General features: G+C 44.9%; 1 protein-coding gene and 1 long non-coding RNA gene across 6 annotated transcripts in view; one reads left to right on the top strand and one right to left on the bottom strand.

Annotated features, from left to right (window-relative positions):
- farp2 (FERM, RhoGEF and pleckstrin domain protein 2) overlaps positions 1 to 24,632 on the top strand; it is an 89,932-nt gene that overhangs the window by 27,435 nt on the left and 37,865 nt on the right. For 4 of the 5 annotated variants that reach the window (XM_031838205.1, XM_031838204.1, XM_031838206.1 and 1 more), the window contains exons 3-13: positions 1,360 to 1,464; positions 5,516 to 5,558; positions 5,650 to 5,728; positions 6,321 to 6,418; positions 6,692 to 6,806; positions 13,101 to 13,248; positions 13,377 to 13,472; positions 15,830 to 15,993; positions 16,189 to 16,257; positions 16,373 to 16,430; positions 16,615 to 17,401. In XM_031838205.1, coding sequence (XP_031694065.1) covers positions 1,360 to 1,464; positions 5,516 to 5,558; positions 5,650 to 5,728; positions 6,321 to 6,418; positions 6,692 to 6,806; positions 13,101 to 13,248; positions 13,377 to 13,472; positions 15,830 to 15,993; positions 16,189 to 16,257; positions 16,373 to 16,430; positions 16,615 to 17,401 — 1,762 coding nt within the window. The remainder of the gene's footprint in view (positions 1 to 1,359; positions 1,465 to 5,515; positions 5,559 to 5,649; positions 5,729 to 6,320; positions 6,419 to 6,691; positions 6,807 to 13,100; positions 13,249 to 13,376; positions 13,473 to 15,829; positions 15,994 to 16,188; positions 16,258 to 16,372; positions 16,431 to 16,614; positions 17,402 to 24,632) is intronic. The other variant, XM_031785429.1, reaches the window with a different exon arrangement.
- On the bottom strand, positions 15,851 to 21,471 carry LOC116353027 (uncharacterized). Its single transcript, XR_004202313.1, has 2 exons — positions 21,156 to 21,471; positions 15,851 to 16,006 (listed from the first exon to the last, which is right to left on the bottom strand). It is a non-coding gene; the product is annotated as an uncharacterized LOC116353027 (long non-coding RNA).

Below are 24,632 nucleotides of genomic sequence, written 5' to 3'. Positions count from 1 at the left end.
GCCAAAACCAGCAGACACCCACCCCTCTGTGGAACGAGTTTGATGTACTCTACTGTATTTATACTTGAGATATTTTTTTTTTATCCCTGGAGGACATATTTTTTAAGGCTACTTACATTATCTCCCTAGTCTTTGTGGAAACGGAGAGATGTAATGGTAGTGTTGCCAATGCAAACCAGATCTTTTTTTATAAGGTTTTTAAAAATACAATTTTAAATTACAACCAGATGTCTCACACTATAATTTTCTATGGAAGTCACGGGTTAGGATTCCAAACCCCAACTGCAGTGTGTTCCTCGTTAGGGTTGGCCGGTATCCAGATTTTCATACCTTCCTGCTCAAAATATCCCCAGTATACACGGTATACCGCTGAAGTCTATTCCTGGTTCGTAGTAATTAGTGAAAACAAACCCAACAGCGTTGTAAAGGTAAACTGGAGGACGGGAGAGTTTCTTTCCATTCCCCTCCCATGTACAGTACTCGGTTCAGGTCAACTGGAGGACGGGAGAGAGTCTTTCCATTCCCCTCCCATGTACAGTACTCGGTTCAGGTCAACTGGAGGACGGGAGAGAGTCTTTCCATTCCCCTCCCATGTACAGTACTCGGTTCAGGTCCAGGGAAGGGCCTGTTTAGTTAGGTTGTGCATTTTTAGAAGAGAAAGAATCACCAATCCTGTTATTTGTTGTTGACACACACAACTCAAGCAAATTACTTCCCATGGCCAGCGGCCACTGGTACTGCTGTCAGGCCACTGGTACTGCTGTCAGGCCACTGGTACTGCTGTCAGGCCACTGGTACTGCTGTCAGGCCACTGGTACTGCTGTCAGGCCACTGGTACTGCTGTCAGGCCACTGGTACTGCTGTCAGGCCACTGGTACTGCTGTCAGGCCACTGGTACTGCTGTCAGGCCACTGGTACTGCTGTCAGGCCACTGGTACTGCTGTCAGGCCACTGGTACTGCTGTCAGGCACTACTGCTGTCAGGCCACTGGTACTGCTGTCAGGCCACTGGTACTGCTGTCCGACAGACTCTCACCTCAACTGTGTTCTCAAGCCTTATAACAGATTATGACTCAAATGAAAATTACGTTACGTAACCTGAATGACTCCCTTTGTCATGTTCAGACTGAATAAATTACCTTGATTGACTTGTGTGCTATGTTATGAGTGCAGGTTAGTTATTGGAGAACCACTAGACATTGTATTTCTTTTTTTTAAATCACTGACTTGTGAACAATTGACCAGTATTTGTGTTCAGACAAGGTGCTGTAAATCTAGACAGGGATAGTCTGCATTGTTCATGTCATAAAATCTTTGTTCTCACAGAAAGTGGTGATGTTCTCTCTGTTGTCTCCTGTAGTCCAGAGCTGACGGACAGACTCTTCTCTCTGATGTGTTCCGGAGGAGCAACCTAATGGAGAGCGATTACTTTGGCCTAGAGTTCCAGAACATGCAGATGAGCTGGGTAGGTACTCGAACTAACTATGACTTGTTCTTGAACTTGATGAATGAGATCACTGGGAAATAAGCTGTTTTGATGATTCTCTACAGAAGGGAAAGACCTAGAGGATCCTGGGAGTTTTAAAAGTCAGTATTTTCTCAGCTGCTCTCTAGACTTCAGACCCATGGCATCTCCTTGCTCTGCAGAGTATTGGTTTGAACTTGTTTGTAAAGCACCCAAATAAAATGTTAAGAACTGGATGTTGTTGAAACATACAGTACTAGTCAAGTTTGTACACACCTACTCATTCCAGGTTTTAATTTTTTAAATTTGACTATTTTATACATTGTAGAATAATAGTGAAGACATCAAACAATTAGATAACACACATGGAGTCATGTAGTAACCAAAGTGTTAAACAAATCAAAATATAGTAGCAACCCTTTGCCTAGATGACAGTTTTCCACACTTTTGGCTTTCTCTCAACCAGCTTCATGAGGTAGTCACCTGGAATGCATTGTTAATTAGCGAAATTTCTTTCCTTCTTAATGCATTTGATCCAATCAGTTGTGTTGTGAGAAGGTAGGGGTGGTATACAGAAGATAGCCCTATTTAGTAAAAGACCAAGTCCATATTATGGCAAGAACAGCTCAAATAAGCAAAGAGAAATGACAGTCGATCATTACTTTAAGACATGAAAGTCAGTCATTGGGGAACATTTCTAGAACCGTGAATGTTTCTTCAAGTGCAGTCGCAAAAACCATCCAGCTCTATGATGAAACTGGCTCATGTGAGGACTGCCACAGGAAAGGAAGACCCAGAGTTACCTCTGCTGCAGACGATACGTTCATTAGAGTTACCAGCTTCAGAAATTGCAGCCCAAATAAGTTCTTCCGAGTTCAAGTAACAGACACATCTCAACATCAACGGTACAGAGGAGACTGCATGAATCATGGCCTTCGTGGTCGAATTGCTGCAAAGAAACCACTACTGAAGGACCCCTATAAGAAGAGACTGGCTTTGGCCAAGAAACACGAGCACTGGACATGAGACCAGTGGAAATCTGTCCTTTTGGTCTGAGTCCAAATTGTAGATTTTTGGTTCCAACCGCCGTGTCTTTGTGAGACGCAGAGTCGGTGAAAGGATGATGTCCGCATGTGTGGTTCATGGAGGAGGTGTGATGGTGTGCGAGTGCTTTGCTAGTGACACTGTCGGTGATTCATTTAGAATTCAAGGCACACTTAACCAGCATGGCTACAACAGCATTCTGCAGCAATACTCTATCCCATCTGGTTTGTGCTTAGTGGGACTGTCATTTGTTTTTCAACAGGACAATGACCCAACACATCTCCAGGTTGTGTAAGGGCTATTTGACCAAGAAGGAGAGTGTTTTAGTGCTGCATCACATGACCTGGCCTCCACAGACACCCGACCTTAACTCAATTGAGATGGTTTGGGATCGCAGTGAAGGAAAAGCAGCCAACAAGTGCTCAGCATATGTGCCAACTCCTTCAAGACTGTTGGATAAGCACTCCAGGTGAAGCTGGTTGAGAGAATGCCAAGAGTGTGCAAAGCTGTCATAAATGAAAAGGGTGGCTACTTTGAGGAATCTCAAATAAAATATATTTTGATTTAAAACTGTTTTGGTTACTACATGATTCCATATGTGTTATTTCATAGTTTTGATGTCTTCACTATTATTATACAATGTAGAAAATAGTAAAAAAAAACTGAATGAGTAGGTGTGTCCAAACCTTTTGACTGGTACTGTACTTAAAAATGGCCCAGATGTGGTGTAAAAAAAATCCTGTCTTAATTAAGTCTCGGACACATGGGAGACTGTTAGGATGTATGAAAAGGAATCTCGGACAGATGGGAGACTGTTAAGATGTATGAAAAGGAATCTCGGACACATGGGAGACTGTTAGGATGTATGAAAAGGAATCTCGGACAGATGGGAGACTGTTAAGATGTATGAAAAGGAATCTCGGACACATGGGAGACTGTTAGGATGTATGAAAAGGAATCTCGGACACATGGGAGACTGTTAGGATGTATGAAAAGGAATCTCGGACACATGGGAGACTGTTAGGATGTATGAAAAGGAATCTCGGACACATGGGAGACTGTTAGGATGTATGAAAAGGAATCTCGGACACATGGGAGACTGTTAAGATGTATGAAAAGGAATCTCGGACACATGGGAGACTGTTAAGATGTATGAAAAGGAATCTCGGACACATGGGAGACTGTTAGGATGTATGAAAAGGAATCTCGGACACATGGGAGACTGTTAAGATGTATGAAAAGGAATCTCGGACACATGGGAGACTGTTAAGATGTATGAAAAGGAATCTCGGACACATGGGAGACTGTTAGGATGTATGAAAAGGAATCTCGGACACATGGGAGACTGTTAAGATGTATGAAAAGGAATCTCGGACACATGGGAGACTTAGGATGTATGAAAAGGAATCTCGGACACATGGGAGACTGTTAGGATGTATGAAAAGGAATCTCGGACACATGGGAGACTGTTAAGATGTATGAAAAGGAATCTCGGACACATGGGAGACTGTTAAGATGTATGAAAAGGAATCTCGGACACATGGGAGACTTAGGATGTATGAAAAGGAATCTCGGACACATGGGAGACTGTTAAGATGTATGAAAAGGAATCTCGGACACATGGGAGACCGGTAAGATGTATGAAAAGGAATCTCGGACACATGGGAGACGGGTAGGATGCCTTGTTCAAAGAGGACAGCCTCAGGGACGTTTTCAGATGCCTGCGAGGTTCACTGGATCCATCCTGTGGTCTGTCCAGGGGAGGTCTGCGGTTCAGTCGGATCACAGTTAAGGCAATCTAAAACCCAGCTTCTTAATAATAATAAAAACGTACACATCTTTCCTGACCTGCTGTCAGATTTGTGAAAGGAGTATTGTCATGGAGACCATAGCAGTTGAGGTACACTCGATCTGAATCAATAACACCAGGACAAAGATGCTGTAGTGACTGTAGAGATAGATACTCCATAGTTTAGACCAGGGATGGGAAACTTTGATGGGGGTGGGGGCCACAAAGTCATCATGAATGGCCGTAGTAGCTCGCATCCATAGTGACCATAGTGACTCGCATCCATACCCCCCCCTTGCAAAGCATTTCAACCCCCCCCCCCCCCCCCCCCCCCCCCCCCCCCGTGACCGTGAAGAGAAACAATTTAAGTTGTAAAGCACATTTCTTACAATTTTGCTATAGGGTGGAGGCAAATGCTTGCAACGGGCCCCACCCTGGTTGGTAATTTGAGCATGCTTACTACAAGTTTAGATAGCTGGCCGCTAGACTCATTTACCAATCTAAAAATTGCTGACAATGGGCTAGTTAAGTGACTCGGTGACATAACGACATACTGGTGATGCACAACCACAGTTTTCTTTTTGTGAATTGTACCTTGTGTGTTCCACTATTCTAACTCTCAACAATAAGTTGAGACCCCAGAGTTTGTGCATACAAAAACAAAAAGGGGTTGCCAGTTGCCCATCCCTGGTTTTGACCTTCCACAATTTGAAAGTGATCTTTCAACTGGAATCCTTTCCGATATGTTGCTGATGTCCTTTCCTCACCTAAGGTAAAAGGTTATCCCGGGTGGCTGTTGTCTTAACGACACTGGACTCCTGCTGTCCTGTGTCCTTTCATATAGAGAGGTGCTAAGGACTGCTATAGAGGTGTGAACTGTGTTGGAATAGAAGGTGCATTCCTCTCTCCATCAAGGCCCCAGATGTGATGAAGGGAGAGGGGGGGGGGGGCTCCGCAATGTGGCTATGGAGCAAAACCTCAAATACTCCCGAACCCCGCCCCTCAACTGTCACTCACAGCATCCACCACTGTCACCAAGGCAGCCATCTACATAGCTGTGGTCCCATCACGCCTGAATTATGACTGTTGGACAGTACTTTCTCTTGGACCCACTAGGCCACAAACAGCGCAGAGAGGAAGGACTATGTTTCCTAAGCTCTCAAGCATTCCTTTTTTTAAATGATAATTAAGGCTCATCGGTAATTTTTTTTTTTTCAGGTTTGGTTGGAACCCACGAAGCTTGTTGTGAAACAAGTGAAGAGTAAGTTCACACAGACATGGAGCATTTCTAACACAACAGAACTGGACTTATTGTGAGGTGTTGTTTTTAACGTCTTGTCTGTTTGTTTCAGGACCCATGAACACCCTCTTCAGGCTGTCCGTGAAGTTCTTTCCCCCTGACCCTGGTCAGCTGCAGGAAGAGTACACTAGGTCTGATTGTCCCTCACTCTCTGTGTCTCAAATGGCACTTTTATTTAGTGTACTGCTTGTGGTACACTAAATAGGGAATAGGGTGCCATTTGGGTCAAAAGTAGTGCACTATATGGGGAATAGGGTGCCATTTGAGACATCCTCTGTGCCGTAGTTGTAATAAACATGAACAGGACAGCTGTCATACGCTTTTTAATTGTTCAGTCGTTGTTTTTGCAAAAAGCTGATGACTTTGACAAGCTTAACCGGGCGTTATGGTTATTATTATAGAGGCCGATGACCAGATGTACACTATAAACTAAAGTACTGACCTGTGTTTACACACGTGCATTTGGGAAAGTATTCAGACCCCTTCACTATTTCCCTCTAATGCACTGTAACTGTTTCACTAAAGTCCCGCCCCTGTTTCACTAAAGTCCTGCCCCTGTTTCACTAAAGTCCCGCCCCTGTTTCCTTCCCAACTACCTGTTGGCCCTAGACATGGAAACACGATTTCTCTAGTACACCAGGGTGTATACTTCAGTGTAACACACCGGTGTCCATATTGAAAAAGCAGCGTAAACAAAAACCCTGTGTGTGTTGTTTTCCCCAGGTACCTGTTCTCCCTGCAGATGAAGCGAGACCTGCTAGAGGGCAGGTTGAGCTGTACAGAAAACACCGCTTCCCTGCTGGCCTCACATCTCCTTCAATGTATGTCTGATGATACCGGCTCTTTTTCGTCTCGTGTCGTAGATAAACGATTACGCTGTATTTTGAAGAGTGTGTACAGTATGTACTGATTATGAATGTGTTATGAAGTTTGTCCCTAAAGGCTACCCTTTCTATAAAGTGTTATCAAATAAACAAACGTTATAGCTGCATTACATTTATATTGACGATGGATAAATCTTTTTTTAGTAGCATTATTAACATGGTGCTATGTTGCTGCATTTATAACACCGCCTCCCTCTCCTCCAATCACAGCGGAGATAGGGGACTATGACGACATGGCGGACAGGGACTTCCTGAAGCTGAACAAGCTGCTGCCCAATCAGGAGAGGATACAGGAGAGGATCATGGAACTGCACTACAGACACCTGTGAGTCGCTACGTCCTTCTGTCCTCTCCTCACACCCAGTGAAACTAACCTCTGTCCTAGCCTGGTCCCAGACCTGTTTGTACTGTACAACCAACTCCTTTGTCTATCTGCATGACAATGATTGTAGGAGTTGGCAAGATGACACAAACAGATTTGGGACTAGGCTGTCTCTGTACTGCATACTCAGTCCGTGTTCATTTCGCTCCTTGCTATTGGCAGTGTGATTTCCACGTTGTACTGACGACAGATATATATTTCTTGTCACTTTTTTCTCTCCAATGTTTTGAGAGGACATGAAAGGTCCTTTTTTTGTTGAAATTACAAAATGGCTGACGTGTGTCAACATGAGTTGTGGTGATTCTCCTGAGTAGGAGAGTGACTCTAGCAATAAAAATAAAGACAATGACTATAAATCCCCCGAAAGCTCCCATCCCCAACCCCTTACAAGGACTTAAATGAAAACATGTCAAAATGTTTGACTAACAGCATGTTGGAGAAGAGGAAAGCCATCCATCCTTTTTTTGTTTGACTTCAACACTTCACAACATGAATGAATCTCCTCCTTGGGAGCAGGAGTCTTCGTCTCTCTACGTCATGAGTTACAGGTTTTTTCTAACAGGTACATGCCAGTACTCTCCAGTAACCTCAACCAGTGTCTTATCCGCCTGTGTCCTAAATGCCACCCTCATCATATCACGTGTTTAGCAGATGTTATTGTGGGTATAGCGAAATGCTTGTGTTTGTAGCTCCAACAGTGTAATAATATCTAACAATATTCAACAATAAATACGAAAACAAAAGCATAAGAATGGAATTAAGGAATATATAAATATTAGGATGTGTAATGTGTAGGAGTGGCATTGACTAGAATACAGTAGAATACAGTATTCATATGTTCCCCTTAGTGGAGTGGCCGGGGGTTCCCCTTAGTGGAGTGGCCGGTGTTCCCCTTAGTGGAGTGGCCGGTGTTCCCCTTAGTGGAGTGGCCGGTGTTCCCCTTAGTGGAGTGGCCGGTGTTCCCCTTAGTGGAGTGGCCGGTGTTCCCCTTAGTGGAGTGGCCGGTGTTCCCCTTAGTGGAGTGGCCGGTGTTCCCCTTAGTGGAGTGGCCGGTGTTCCCCTTAGTGGAGTGGCCGGTGGTTCCCCTTAGTGGAGTGGCCGGGGTTCCCCTTAGTGGAGTTGCCGGTGTTCCCCTTAGTGGAGTGGCCGGTGTCCCCCGTTAGTGGAGTGGCCGGTGTCCCCCGTTAGTGGAGTGGCCGGTGTCCCCCGTTAGTGGAGTGGCCGGTGTCCCCCGTTAGTGGAGTGGCCGGTGTCCCCCGTTAGTGGAGTGGCCGGTGTCCCCCGTTAGTGGAGCGGCCGGTGTCCCCCGTTAGTGGAGTGGCCGGTGTCCCCCGTTAGTGGAGTGGCCGGTGTCCCCCGTTAGTGGAGCGGCCGGTGTTCCCCATATAGTGGCCGGTGTTCCATGTCTATGTATCATTATTAATGTGAATGGTGTTCCATTATTAAAGTGACCAGTGATTCGAGGTCTATGTATATGGGGCAGCAGCCTCTAAGGTGCAGGGTTACATAACTGGGTGGAAGCTGCCTAGTGATGGCTGTTTAACAGGCTGATGGCCCCGAGCTGGGGTTTTTTCTCTCTTGGTCCCAGCTTTTATGCACCTGTACTGACCTCGCCTTCTGGATGATAGCAGGGTATTTGTATTTATTATGGATCCCCATTAGTTCCTGCCAAAGCAGCAGCTACTCTTCCTGGGGTTTATTATGGATCCCCATTAGTTCCTGCCAAAGCAGCAGCTACTCTTCCTGGGGTTTATTATGGATCCCCATTAGTTCCTGCCAAAGCAGCAGCTACTCTTCCTGGGGTTTATTATGGATCCCCATTAGTTCCTGCCAAAGCAGCAGCTACTCTTATTGGGGTCCAGCGAAATTTAAGGCAATTTATACATTTTTAAAACATTACAATACATTCACAGACTTCACAACACACTGTGTGCCCTCAGGCCCCTACTCCACTACCACATATCTACAACACACTGTGTGCCCTCAGGCCCCTACTCCACTACCACATATCTACAACACACTGTGTGCCCTCAGGCCCCTACTCCACTACCACATATCTACAACACAATGTGTGCCCTCAGGCCCCTACTCCACCACTACCTCATATCTACAACACACTGTGTGCCCTCGGGCCCCTACTCCACCACTACCTCATATCTACAACACACTGTGTGCCCTCAGGCCCCTACTCCACCACTACCTCATATCTACAACACACTGTGTGCCCTCAGGCCCCTACTCCACCACTACCTCATATCTACAACACACTGTGTGCCCTCAGGCCCCTACTCCACCACTACCTCATATCTACAACACACTGTGTGCCCTCAGGCCCCTACTCCATCACTACCTCATATCTACAACACACTGTGTGCCCTCGGGCCCCTACTCCACCACTACCTCATATCTACAACACACTGTGTGCCCTCAGGCCCCTACTCCACCACTACCTCATATCAACAACACACTGTGTGCCCTCAGGCCCCTACTCCATCACCACCTCATATCTACAACACACTGTGTGCCCTCAGGCCCCTACTCCATCACTACCTCATATCTACAACACACTGTGTGCCCTCAGGCCCCTACTCCACCACTACCTCATATCTACAACACACTGTGTGCCCTCGGGCCCCTACTCCACCACTACCTCATATCTACAACACACTGTGTGCCCTCAGGCCCCTACTCTACCACTACCTCATATCTACAACACACTGTGTGCCCTCGGGCCCCTACTCCACCACTACCTCATATCTACAACACACTGTGTGCCCTCAGGCCCCTACTCTACCACTACCACATATCTACAACACACTGTGTGCCCTCAGGCCCCTACTCCACTACCACATATCTACAACACACTGTGTGCCCTCAGGCCCCTACTCCACCACTACCACATCTACAGTACTAAATCCATTCGTATGTTATAGTGTGTGCATGTGTCTGTGCCAAATGTTTGTGTTGCTTCACAGTCCCCGCTGTTCCATAAGGTATTTTTTTAAATCTGTTTTTTAAAATGTAATTATACTGCTTGGAATAGAGTTCCATGTAGTCATGGCTCTATGTAGTTCTGTGCACCTCCCATAGTCTGTTCTGTACTTGGGGACTGTGAAGAGACCTCTGGTGGCATATCTTGTGGGGTATGCATGGGTGTCCAAACTGTGTGCCAATAGTTTAAATGGACAGCTCGGTGCATTCAACTTGTCAACCTCTTATAAATACAAGTAGTGACGAAGTCAATCTCTCCTCCACTTTCAGCCAGGAGAGATTGACATGCATATTATTAATATTAGCTCTCTGTGTATGTCCAAGGACCAGCCGTGCTGCCCTGTTCTGAGCCAATTGCAATTTTCCTTAGTCCTTTTTTTGTGACACCTGACCACACATCTGAACAGTAGTCCAGGTGTGACAAAACTCAGGCCTGTAGGACCTGCCTTGTTGATAGTGCTGTTAAGAAGGTAGAGCAGCTCTTTATTATGGACAGACTACTCCCCATCTTAGCTACTACTGCATCAATATGTTTTGGCCATGACATCTCGACTTGCTCAATTTCCGCATGATTTATTACAAGACTTAGTGGTTTAGTGAGTGTTGTTCCAAATGCAATGCTTTTAGTTTTGGACATATTTAGGGCTAACTTTTTCCTTGCCACCCACTCTGAAACTAACTGTAGCTCTTTGTTGAGGGTTGCAATCATTTTCAGTTGCTGAAGTGTATAGTGTTGAGTCATCCACATACATAGACACTGGCTTTACTCAGTCAATGGCATGTTGGTAGTACATTTTTTTTTTTTAAAGCAAGGGGCCTAAACTGCTGCCTTGGGGAATTCCGGCCGTGGCTCCGGGTGTTTGTTGTCCTGCAGTCCCCTTGTCAAAACTAGTGCACTATATAGGGAATAAGGTGCTATATGGGACGCAGACTCATATGGCACCTTATGAAGCTGAACCCAAGATGCATTTTTTTTAGCTGTTTCAGATCGTCTGCTTCACCTCCAGCACTGAACGTCTTATTGTTTGAAGCTAATGTCCCGGAGTCATCTTGGACATAGACTTTTTTAGTTTGTTTTACAAGTGGTTCAGGCAGCACGAAATTGCTTTGAATAGCTTGATAAAAAGATTACAAACGAGGTTTATTTGGATTTCCATAAACCTGTGTTAACTTTTTACCTAAAAAGGAACATTATCTCATATTTCTGCTGACATAGACACTTTTTAAAATCGCAAACAAAACGTAGTCAATAGACAACTAAATGTGACTGTGTCTCTGGGAGGAGTTGAGTCTGGCAGCTGTTCAGAATTCAAAGGGCTCTTCGTGGTAATCTGGGTGTTCTAGCTCACTACCCTTTCCCACATTTTCAGCCTGCCTGTTCAAACACCATTCCTTGAGCTTCTAGTGGCTTTCCACTCCTTTTCTATAGACTGGTCCCTCTGGGCCCTGGTTAGAAGTAGTGCACTATAAAGGAAACAGGATTGCATTTGGAATGCACACTCCTCTTCTCTCCTCAGAGTGACAATAGGCAGGTTTCCATTGACCCAGGTTTATTCCCCAAAAGCAATGTTGCAGAAGAAATCTTTGCATCATATGGACAGATGTATAGGATATATATCTTTTTGAAAGATTAACAAAAATGTTATGTGACCAATGGGTGTCTAACTTCTTTACAATTATAATACTCCACTAAACTTAATTCCAAATACGTACTGCTTGCTAAATAAAACCTTTTCCACAATAAAAAAAAAAAAGCGTTTATTTGCAGGACAAGGATCATCCTGACTTTCTATAATGCTTGAATTGCTTCGACTTGCTTTTCTGGATGGCCTGGAATGCAAGTATCACCATCCAAATCTTCACCATGTCCCAGGTTGTGGTGATACGTTGGCACATGACAATTATAAAAACTTGGCCAAACAATTCTTGCATTCTATCCATGCTGACTTTCGCCGGCTGTTTGAGACATGAAACAGACAGCCTGTATGCCCTCCCCACCTGTCTCCAATTTATTAATGTAGATTTTGTAATGGAAACATTTCAACTGTAAAAAAATATCCATGTAATTAGGTGTGACATTGTTACGTCATGCTGTTTTTATCGACGCAAGACCGTGAGACGGAAACTCGCCCTAGCAGGCTATTGATGCAAGGCCGTGAGACGGAAACTCGCCCTAGCAGGCTATTGACGCAAGGTCGTGAGACGGAAACTCGCCCTAGTAGGCTATTGACGCAAGGCCGTTAGACGGAAACATTCTACATGTAGACAACAAAATCAGTGGACAAGTTAATGGAAACATAGCTATTGATGTAGCAGCTCCTAGGTTGGCAGGCAGGGTGGTGGGTTATCTCCCCCCTCTGGCTGTTGCTGTTGGGGAGGAAGCTCTGGCTGTTGGGGAGGACGCTCTGGCTGTGTCCCATATGGCATTCTATTCCTTAAGGGCCCTGGTCAAAAGTAGTGGACTATACTGGGAATAGGGTGCCATTTGGGACTCAGACTATGGCTTGCGCATGGCTCCTAGCCTCCCTAGCACCCTGATCTAATCCCCCTCGTGTCAGGCCAGGCTATTTGATTAGCCAGACAGCCAGGAGGGGAGAGGAGGGCAGGGGGCAGGAGGGGGGGGCAGGGGGAAGAGGGGTGGAGGAGGGGCATAAGGAGATTTCACAGCTTAAAGGATGAACAAAATTAGAATGCTGGGTGATGATCTGGCATACTGCCACCCTACTAACCAAAGACGAGCATCATGATTAGTTTGTACACACACACACATGCGTGCGCTCTACTAGAAAACATTGAGATGATTGGCGATTGGATGGCTTTCCTCTTCTCCAACATGCTGTTAGTCAAACATTTTGACATGTTTTCATTTAAGTCCTTGTAAGGGGTTGGGGATGGGAGCTTTCGGGGGATTTATAGTCATTGTCTTTATTTTTATTGCTAGAGTCACTCTCCTACTCAGGAGAATCACCACAACTCATGTTGACACACGTCAGCCATTTTGTAATTTCAACAGCCAGCCAGCTGTTCTCTCTGATCTTTCTATAGGTTGTAATACCAAGTAGACTGTTAATATTCAGTTTATCCACATCCTCGCTCATATGAGACAAATTCTTAAATAAGACCAATAAAGTGAGCCAGAGATGGAACTGACGAAAAGACATTCTTGTTTGCAAAGACAAACTTTCACTGACCTGAAGTGAACGGAACACAACTTCCCCTGTGTCTTCTTTCTCCCCCCCTCCCCAGCGGGCAGACTCCAGCCGACTCAGACTTTCAGGTTCTGGAGATCGCCCGTAAACTGGAGATGTACGGCGTCCGTTTCCACCCAGCAGCCGACCGCGAGGGAACGAAGATCAACCTGGCCGTGGCTCACATAGGCCTGCAGGTCTTCCAGGTGACTTGTAGTTCTACTGCTGACACACACACACACACACACACCTACCTCGCTCCATCTCTGAGAATGCACCCGAGGCCTCATCCCACAGGTTTCAGATTTTTGTCTTTGGTCTCATTTTCTCCCAGGGTAACACCAAAATAAACACCTTCAATTGGTCCAAGATCCGAAAACTGAGCTTCAAGAGGAAACGCTTCCTGATCAAGCTATACCCAGAGGTTCATGTGAGTACTGTATTTCTGTCATCAAAGCATTGGAGGTAATCAGCAGTTGAAAAAAATGAAGTGTTCTCGCTTGTCCCTATTTTGGTAAAAAACTGAGGGATGGGGCTGGAGAAATGATACCACTCTCCAATTTATAGACCATCCATGATTTTTTATTATTTTTTATATCACCTTTATTTAACCAGGTAGGCTAGTTGAGAACACCTTTATTTAACCAGGTAGGCTAGTTGAGAACACCTTTATTTAACCAGGTAGGCTAGTTGAGAACACCTTTATTTAACCAGGTAGGCAAGTTGAGAACAAGTTCTCATTTACAATTGCGACCTGGCCAAGATAAAGCAAAGCAGTTCGACACAAACAACGACACAGAGTTACACATGGAGTAAAACAAACATACAGTCAATAATACACTATAAACAAGTCTATATACGATGTGAGCAAATGAGGTGAGATAAGGGAGGTAAAGGCAAAAAGGCCATGGTGGCAAAGTAAATACAATATAGCAAGTAAAACACTGGAATGGTAGATTTGCAGTGGAAGAATGTGGAAAGTAGAAATAGAAATAATGGGGTGCAAAGGAGCAAAATAAATAAATGTATTAATTAAATACAGTAGGGAAAGAGGTAGTTGTTTGGGCTAAATTATAGGTGGGCTATGTACAGGTATGATATCAACATTATAGTTTTAATCATGTTTAACGTTGCCATTTTACTAAGTCCAAAGATTGATGTAGCATCTGCAGATTCAACACAAATTGGCTAATTGGGTGTCATCCAGAGTGTCTGCCGTTGTTCTCTACCCTGTACAAGAAAAAAGTAGAAATCTGTCTTTACAAATCTATGTAAAGGGATCTGTGTTTTTTATCCCAATGGGCTGAAGGTCTGTGCCAAGTTTTAACCATATACAGTGTATTCTGAAAGTATTCAGACCCCTCAACTTGTTCCACATTTTGTTACGTTACAGCCTTATTCTAAAATTGATGAGTGGAATTTTTTATTTTTATCCATCTACACACAATACCCCCACAATGACTAAGTAAAAACAGGTTTTTCGATTTTTTTTTTGTGTGCAAATTTACACATTTACATAAGTATTCAGACCCTTTACTCAGTACTTTGTTGAAGCACCTTTGTCAATGATATTACAGCCTTGAGTCGTCTTGGGTATGATGCTACAAGCTTGACACATCTGTATTTGTGGAGTTTTCCCCCTTCTCTGCAGCTCCTCTCAAGCTCTGTCAGGTTGGATGGGGAGAGTCTCTCCAGAGATGTTCGAACTGGTTCAAGTCTGATCTCTGGCAGGGCCACTCAAGGACATTGAGACTTGTCCTGAAGACACTCCTGCATTGTCTTGGCTGTGTGCTTTGGGTTGTTGTCATTTTGGAAGGTGAACCTTCACCCCAGTCTGATGTCCTGATCGCTCTGGAGAAGGTTTTTCTCAAGGATTTCTCTGTACTTTGCTCTTCATCTTTCCCTCGATCCTGACTAAAGGCCTGATTGGTGGAGAGCTGCATAGATATTTGTCCTTCTGGAATGTTCATCTCCTCAGAGGAACTCTGGAGCTCTGTCAGTGACCATCAGTTTCCTTGGTCACCTCCCTGACCAAGGCCCTTCTCCCCCTATTGCTCAGTTTGGCTGGGTGGCCAGCTCTAGGTAGAGTGTTGGTGATTCTAAACTTCTCAATTTGAGAATGATGGAGGCCACTGTGTTCTTGGGAACCTTCAATGCTCCAGAAATGTTTTGGTCCCCTTCCCCAGATCTGTTCCTCGACACAATCCTATCTCGGAGCTCTACGGACAATTCCTTCGACCTCATGGCTTGATTTTTGCTATGGACATGATATAGACGGGTGTGTGCATTTCCAAATCATGTCCAATCAATTGAATTTACCACCAGGTGGACTCCAATCAAGTCGAAGAAACATCTCAAGGATGATTCATGGAAACCGGATACACCCGAGCTCAATTTCGAGTCTCATAGTGAAGGGTCTGAATAGTCTGTAACTGTTTTAAAAACTGTTTTAAAAATAGATATTTTAATACATTTGCAAACATTTTATAAAATAAAATAAAACTGTTTTCATTATATGTGTGTAGATTGATGATTTTTATTCATTTTGATCCAGTTTAGGATCAGTTCAAGGAGTTTGTGAATACTGTCCAAATACACCATACATGTTTACAGCAAGCATTCATGAGTGTAAACGTTAGCATTCCAGTAATATTATCTTGGACCACTTTGGGAATAACCTTTTTAACATTTTTATTCCTGCTTTCAACTATCCTCTGGGATGACATGTACATATTGTTCGATTTTTGTATTTAATTTTAAAATTAAAGGCCATATTTTGAATTGTAGGGGCCTCATCAGGATACCCTGGAGTTTCAGATGGTCAGTCGGGACCAGTGCAAGATCTTCTGGAAGAATTGTGTGGAACATCACTCGTTCTTCCGCCTCTTGGATCAGCCGCAGCCCAAGTCCAAAGCCATTCTCTTTAGTAGGGGGTCGTCATTCAGATACAGGTATCTCTGCTTTCTGCTGAAACATACGGAGGTAGATTTTGTTTAAAAATATATATATTTTTTAAATGGATGTTATGTTGAGGTACATTTTTCACTGAAGTGTAACCATGTAGTGTACAGCTTGAACCCATAGGAGACTCTATGGCTCGTGCTGATGTTGTTTGATGGTATCTGTGTTGACTCTTTCTGGTTTAGTGGGAGGACCCAGAAGCAACTAGTGGAATATGTGAAGGACAGCGGAGCAAGGAGGACACCATATCAGAGGTGTGTGTCTCTGGTCTCTGGTCTCTGGTCTCTGTCTCTGGTCTCTGTCTCTGGTCTCTGTCTCTGGTCTCTGTCAGCTCTGTTTAACTCATGTGGTCTCCTGTCTCTCTGTCAGGAGGAACAGTAAGGTGAGGATGTCGGCTCGCTCCCTGGCCCCCGATGTGCCAAAACAGGTCAGTGCGATTACCAAGACTAATGCATCTTTCCGACCGGGTCAGGGAGGGTGGTCTTTCCGACCGGGTCAGGGAGGGGGGTCTTTCCGACAGGCTAAAGCATTTTAGGAAGGAGGTGCAGAGTCGTTGGAGACTAATGGAACCCTCTCTCCCCATCTCTCCTCTTTCTTTCATGTCATTTCAGACGTTCTCGTTCAATGACAGCCTGCGGGCGCCAGGTTCCCCATCCTCTGCGACTGGGTCCTTCCACTCCATACAAGTCTTCAGCTCCCCCACACGTCCTGAGCCCCAGGCCCAGTCTACACAGCCTCCTCCCCAGAGCCAGGCCCAGTCTACACAGAGCCAGGCCCAGTCTACACAGAGCCAGGCCCAGTCTACACAGAGCCAGGCCCAGTCTACACAGAGCCAGGCCCAGTCTACACAGAGCCAGGCCCAGTCTACACAGAGCCAGGCCCAGTCTACACAGCCTCCTCCCAAGAGACAGGCCCAGTCTACACAGCTTCCTCTCCAGCAGCAACAGACCCAGCTCCTGTCCCCACAGCTGGCCAGGCCCTCCAGCCCCCCAGCGAAGGAGGACCCCCACAAGGCCACCGACATCTCCCCATGTCACCACGCCTTCTCACAAGGTGCCCCAAGTTCCCCGGCGGCAGGAGACTGCAACCCCTCGTCTGTGTGTGTAGAGAGTAGAGCTTCCCATCCGCAGAAGCAGCCCTCCCAAAATGGCAATGAGGATAGTGAGCAGGGTGGGGGATGGGGATCGAGGTGCAGGGAGGGGGGAGGGGGGGAGACGAGAGTGTTCCTCTCAGCTGATGTGTTTGAGGCGGAGCTTCTCCGAGCCAGGCAGAAGCCCCTGTTCCCATTGGCTAACACCCAGCTCCATGTCACAGAGGAGTTCATAGATGACGACCCCACTGAGATGTCGTTCTACGGTGGTGGGGCCGAGGCCTATTACGGCTATGAGGAGAAGTGGGGTCAGTATGGCTGTTATGGGGAGGGTGGTTATACAACAGAGGGTGGTGGTGGTGGTGGTGGGGACCTCACTAAAACCAGGGGTGTCAATCTGGGTCTGGAGGACCTGAACAGCAACACTAACCTCTTCTCTGACCACAGCGTTGTTGGTCGCTCCGAAACCAGCTCTCTGGTTAACAACAGGTCAGAGTGTAGTTCCCTTGACAACCTGGGGCTTAGTTCCGCAGGTGACTCCCGGTCTCTGGGCTTCGACGGGCCAGACTTCTCCTCCTCCCTCCGCCTCCCGGGCTCTGACAACCCGTCTGAGGCTAGCTCCATGGTTAACTTCCCGGCGTACTCAGTCCGCTCGGAGACTAGCTCGGCGGTGCAGTTCAGCGACCTATTGGAGCAACTGGAGCACCTCAGCTATCCTCCTACGACCACGGAGGGGTCGGCTAACGGCAGCGACGATTCTGACTCAGACTGGGGTTCAGACAGCGGCCTGCCCCCTGAGCAGAATCTGTTCTATAGCAATCCTCTAGCCGGAGGGCCAGGCGGGGTGGAGGGGTTCCTTCTGCAGTGTCATGACCTGCAGGCCCTAGCCCTGGGGGAGTCCTCTGGTGGACCCCCACATTAACATGTAGGCAGTCACTCTACTTACTTAGCTAACGTTACACAATATTATTGTGGTTTTGGCGAAGATTTGAATATTCGCGCAACATTTTGAATCAGATTTGAATCTTTAATTTTTGTGATTGGGGAACGGCACCACTTCTGACTCATTTGATGCCTTTTTACGAGCCAGCCAGTGACATTTGACCTTTACTAGCCAGCCAGTGACATTTGACCTTTACTAACCGGCCAGTGACATTTGACCTTTACTAACCGGCCAGTGACATTTGACCTTTACTAACCGGCCAGTCACATTTGACCTTTACTAGCCGGCCAGTCACATTTGACCTTTACTAGCCGGCCAGTCACATTTGACCTTTACTAGCCGGCCAGTCACATTTGACCTTTACTAGCCGGCCAGTCACATTTGACCTTTACTAGCCGGCCAGTCACATTTGACCTTTACTAGCCGGCCAGTCACATTTGACCTTTACTAGCCGGCCAGTCACATTTGACCTTTACTAGCCGGCCAGTCACATTTGACCTTTACTAGCCGGCCAGTCACATTTGACCTTTACTAGCCGGCCAGTCACATTTGACCTTTACTAGCCGGCCAGTCACATTTGACCTTTACTAGCCGGCCAGACACATTTGACCTGTTTTAAACAGATCAATTGTAGCACTTACCCAGACATCCTACCTACTAATGACTGTTCTCCCTCTAGCTCTGCTTTTGGGTGCTGGCCATGCTTGTGTTATTGAAACAAGATATTTTAAGACTCTTTTTATGCCTCATAACAGTGGTCTGGCATTACAGCCATCAGCTCACGTTGCATCGCACGGCTCAGTAACAGTAAGAGCACAATACTGAAGTCCTAAGTGGTCGAGTGCAGGGATAGAACGAATATAATATTGCTTGCCTATGTGGCTTTACTTAATAACTGGAGAGTTACTTGATGGGATACGGTCGCTGTTATATCCCCCTAGCATACTGCAATTGCTCTAACGTTGTTTGTGGTTTTGAATCTGTCGGTACCATTATGGTGACTCTATTCTTTGTCCGCTCTTCCGTACCACTACGCTACACAGTCTTTGACCGTGCGTTGCATTTAGCCTTTGTCACAGCTCTATAGTGTTAGGCACTTTGCATTTAGCCTTTATGTCACAGCTCTATAGTGTTAGGCACTTTGCATTTAGCCTTTATGTCACAGCTCTATAGTGTTAGGCACTTTGCATTTAGCCTTTATGTCACAGCTCTATAGTGTTAGGCACTTTGCATTTAGCCTTTATGTCACAGCTCTATAGTGTTAGGCACTTTGCATTTAGCCTTTGTCACAGCTCTATAGTGTTAGGCACTTTGCATTTAGCCTTTATGTCACAGCTCTATAGTGTTAGGCACTTTGCATTTAGCCTTTATGTCACAGCTCTATAGTGTTAGGCACTTTGCATTTCGCCTTTGTCACAGCTCTATAGTGTTAGGCACTTTGCATTTAGCCTTTATGTCACAGCTCTATAGTGTTAGGCACTTTGCATTTAGCCTTTATGTCACAGCTCTATAGTGTTAGGCACTTTGCATTTAGCCTTTATGTCACAGCTCTATAGTGTTAGGCACTTTGCATTTAGCCTTTGTCACAGCTCTATAGTGTTAGGCACTTTGCATTTAGCCTTTATGTCACAGCTCTATAGTGTTAGGCACTTCGCATTTAGCCTTTGTCACAGCTCTATAGTGTTAGGCACTTAGCATTTCGAATCCTTAATCTTTTACCTTTTTTTAAAAGAAAATATTTCTTATGTTTTCAAGACCCGTGTTGCTTATTCAGAATAAGACATAAAAATGTATTGCGACGTGAATGTTGGGAGGAGGATATTTCTCCAGGTGATTAGTATTGATTGTCTGAAGAATATATTAGTTCACCGTTGTTGAGGTTCAGTGCATGGATGCAGGTTTAAAATTAATCCAGCTTTGATTTGAAATATATCATTTAAAATATATTTTTAAATATAAAAGACTTGTGACTTGAATATGTGTTCTTTGTCTAAATTTAACACCCCTGAAAGTAAATTGGTTTTTTAATTTTAACAGCACTTTTCATAACTTATAGTATTTTACTTTAAAAAAAAAGTTTTAAATAGTAGGCAACAATATGTGATTGTCACATGCTTTTTGTGAATCAGAGATGAATATTTGTGTCATACCACTCAGATCTCAGGGGTAGTAATGAAATCGATGCTGTTCCTTCATTAGTGTAACACAGTCCAGTAGTATGTCAGTGTATTCTCTGTCAGAGGTTATACAGGCCTCGGGGACTGTTATAACGTACAGATATATAGCACACTGCTGCTAAAGATAGAAATTCAACAGGGGATGCATCCCAAATGACACCCTAATCCCTACATAGTGCACTACTTTTGACCAGAGCCCTATGGCACCCTATTCCCTACATGGTGCACTACTTTTGACCAGAGCCCTATGGCACCCTATTCCCTATATAGTGCACTACTTTTGACCACAGCCCTATGGAACCCTACTCCCTATATAGTGCACTACTTTTGACCAGAGCCCTATAGAGCCCTATTCCCTACATAGTGCACTACTTTTGACCAGAGCCCTCCTATAAAGGCACTACAATGTGTGTTTTTATAGAGCCTTTATATTATGCTACTACTGTCTCGGAAGATTTTGTTCCATTGAGACATCTGCTGGTCCATAATAACCGTCCGTTAGTGAGTAACGGAGTAACGCACAGCCTCAGTCTGGGGTTCATGTTAGGTACTGGGTTAACAGAGTATTAGGCTATATCGTTCTGCCCCTGAACAAGGCAGTTAACCCACTTCCTAGGCCGTCATATCGCAGAGTTTTTTTTTTTACGTCCTGTTGATATGTAGACGACTGAAACGGGGACACAAGCACATTTGTAGATTTGAGTCGGGTGTAGATTTCAGTTTAAAGAATGCAGGCAGTGTTCTGCTGAGGCAGTGTTATACACACCGCAGCCAACAACGTGAATGTACTGTTAACAAACCCATGTAACAAAATATTACGTTTCTCCTTCAGTAATAACAGTAGCTAGCCAATAGATTACGAACTGTTTTAGATGTCTTTAAATGTACTATAAGCGAAGGTAGAAGCCCTCAGTAAAACAGTAAGAAGCATTTCTACTTAACCTGGTTTATATTCCTTCAGTGGAAATCATGGGGAATCAATGAAGTTCTCAACAGAGTGATGAAAGTGAGGTTTTACGATGTCACCATATCATTGCAGGAAGTGATAAAAAAAAATTAAAAAAAAGGCCTTATCTGTTACTTTCATCTGATCGTTTACTGTAAACATGTTGCGTGAGATTTTATACACAGTCTATAATGACTTCCTGTAGCTGCGTCTGAGGCACTTCAAGACAATAACACTAACAGCCGCAGGAAACGAGGGACATTTCATCACGTTGGTCCTTTTAATCTTGTCACTTTTTTTATATAACCTGCCATTTTGAGATTCATCTTCATTTTATTATTACTTTTTTCTTCTATAATATCATTTGATGAATGAACGGGTATACAGCTGTAGCCATTGGGTCGAGTCCAGTGACGTATTGTGGCGTTGACATCCAAGCCACAGATATGTGTTTGGGGTTTCTGCTCGGGTCGGAGTAGGGAACACTGTGGCGAAACAATTGAGTAGGTGCCATGGTAAATAAAGTCCCGTTGAACCCGACATAGAGTTTGTGTCCCAAATGGCACCCTATTCCCTACTTAGTGCACAATGGACCTTGGTTAAAAAGTAGTGCACTTACATGGGGGATAGGGTGCCTGTTTTTTTTGGGGGGGCGGGGGGGGGGGGGGGGGGGGCGTAACCATAGAAACGGAGTCAGCAGAGTATTTTTCTACTTTGTTATGAGGAGGAGATTACATCATCAATCTAAACTCCCCGAGTCCCATTTTAAAAAATTTCCTGTCATTTGAAGCCGCTAGCTTTAATCTACCCCAAAAGGCCTCTGACTTGGCGTTCTGCTGTTTTTCAGTGCGTTTTTTTAGAATACAAATGATTTGGTTTTGTCATCTGTAAGCACAGTAGAGTCTGCTCACTCTGAAGGTTATTTCAATTTTTTTTTTTTATAATAGTCATTTAGCAGACGCTCTTATCCAGAGCGACTTGAGGTTTAAGTGCTTTGCTCATGGGCACATTGACAGATAAAAAAATAAATCATGTTTTTAGAATTCACGTCGTCGGCTTGGCGACGCTAAACCAGCTGTGGTCTATGGACTTTAGTCTGTACTGTTTTGACTAATGTTGCTCAATTCCTTAAGCCTTTTATTGTTTGCCTCATTCACTTAATATGTATTCATATAATGGACCGCTGATGCCTAGAGGTGAATTTTAAGATTGTTTTTAAATATTTAGCTGATTTTTCTACATGAATGTCAAAATGAGGTTGGGGGGGGGGGGAGAGTATATTTGAGTGATTTCCACATGTGTTTATGAATGTAAAAGTAGTGTTGGGGGGGGGGGGGGGGGGGAAGTATGTTTTAGTGATTTCTACATGAATGTCAAAATGGGGTTTGGGGGGGGGGGGGGGAGTATATTTGAGTGATTTCTACATGATTGTTAAAATGGGGGTGGTGGGCATATTCTACATGCGTTTATGAATGTGAGAAGGGCGTTGGAGACTGGGTACATTTTTTATTTCTTTAGACCACTTGGCGTTCAAGAAAACCAACTAATATTTTAGCTGTTGAGTAAAACGGCTACACTACATAGTTTCTATTTTCTAAAACTCTACAACCCAGGTTCTCATTGTCATTTTGGTCGAATGCCACCCCCCCCTCGGTTCATAGAAGTATGCTTGCGGAGCCTCGCTCTCTACCATCACAAGTGAGTCAAACAGCAGTCTGAGCCTCCCAGAGAGGGTCGGGTCAAAGTTCAAATAACCAGAAAACACACACACAAAAAAAGAATGCACAGATGGAGACCTTTGACCTGCGGTTGTTGGCCTCTGTTAGAACATTCGGTCTTTGATTCGTGGCCTGCAGATCCCCCCCCCCCCCACACCCCCAACACCTCTCTTGAATCAAGTGCATGGTGTACTAAGAGACAATTATTCACCTAGCTTTTGATCTACTGTAGCTTGCAACTTACAATGGCATCAAATAATGCAACTTGCATTTATTTCTTAATCAACATGTATGGTTACTGATTCTAAACTAAGTGTACTCTTACGGTTTTGTATGTTTCTCCTCTTAAGAATAAAGGAATCACTTTTTGGGTATCTTTTTATTTAATTTTAAAAAAATGTCAGATGTAGAATTTATTTTAGACATTTTGTTGATTTACTTTCAATCAAGGAAGCAGAGAATCATGTGCAGAAGAGGTTTTGGTGATCAATTTCCGTGGCTTTGGAATTTGAATAGTCCTCTACTGAACTTGACAGCCACCAATTGGATTATTCATTTTCTTTTCATGTTAGTGGATATTGTTATATTGCATAAACGGATGGTCCCGACAACAAAGTGTTGATTCAATACTGATTAAACTGATGGATTTTTAGCTACAGCTAAAACCTGCCTATTCATCCCACTAAGACTGACTCGCTGACTCTTCACCTTGTCCAGGAGTGGAGGTGGAATGCTAGAAGTGGCGTCTGCACGCGAGAGGCTTTAGAGAGATGAATTTGGATGGACCAATTGCACCTTGTCCTCGCTCCACCTAACCCTACCTCAAACCCTCTAACCCTCAAGCAGCTACCCTGAACCCTCTAATGTTGCAGTGTTTAGTTTGACCAACGCTGTGGACCTCACACTCAGGGGGGGGGCGAACGGCTAGTGTTTACCTGGTCCGCTACACCTTAGAGAAATATACCACAATCTCAATAGGTCCCTCTGGTTACTAGGTCAAACAAATACATTAATAACAGTATCTAGTTTGGGGGGAGATATTTGATCTTTTAATTCTATATCTATAATTGCTACCATTTTTAATGTTACATATCACTATCATTCCTATGGTTTTGTGTAACCACGGTGCCTGGCCAGAGCATGTCGTTTAGGATTAGGGCTTCATCTGGGGCTTAAAATGCAGGAGCTGTCTGCTTTGTTTAGAATTAGAGAATACAAACACATGTTCCTTATTTTAATCTAGGCCGTGTTCCAAGTGGCCCCCTATTCCCTATATAGTGCACTACTGTTTACCCAGAACCCTAGGGCTGCTCCTCAAATACTACATTCCACAGCCTGTGCACATGCTCCCTGTTTAGACAGGCTCTCTGCCAAGTCATTCCACACAGCAAACCCCCACTTCCCCCTTCCTGTGACAGGACTGTCCGTCTCCACTTCCCCCTTCCTGTGACAGGACTGTCCCGTCTCCACTTCCCCCTTCCTGTGACAGGACTGTCCCGTCTCCACTTCCCCCTTCCTGTGACAGGACTGTCAGTCTCCACTTCCCCTTCCTGTGACAGGACTGTCCCGTCTCCACTTCCTGTGGCAGGACTGTCCCGTCTCCACTTTCCACTTCCTGTGACAGGACTGTCCCGTCTCCACTCCCCCCTTCCTGTGACAGGACTGTCCCGTCTCCACTCCCCCCCTTCCTGTGACAGGACTGTCCCGTCTCCACTTCCCCCCTTCCTGTGACAGGACTGTCCCGTCTCCACTTCC

Source organism: Oncorhynchus kisutch, linkage group LG13 (genome assembly GCF_002021735.2).
Source record: "Oncorhynchus kisutch isolate 150728-3 linkage group LG13, Okis_V2, whole genome shotgun sequence".
Taxonomy (NCBI): domain Eukaryota; kingdom Metazoa; phylum Chordata; class Actinopteri; order Salmoniformes; family Salmonidae; genus Oncorhynchus; species Oncorhynchus kisutch.
Note: the sequence above shows the minus strand (reverse complement) of the source record. Positions and strands in the feature narration are given on the sequence as shown.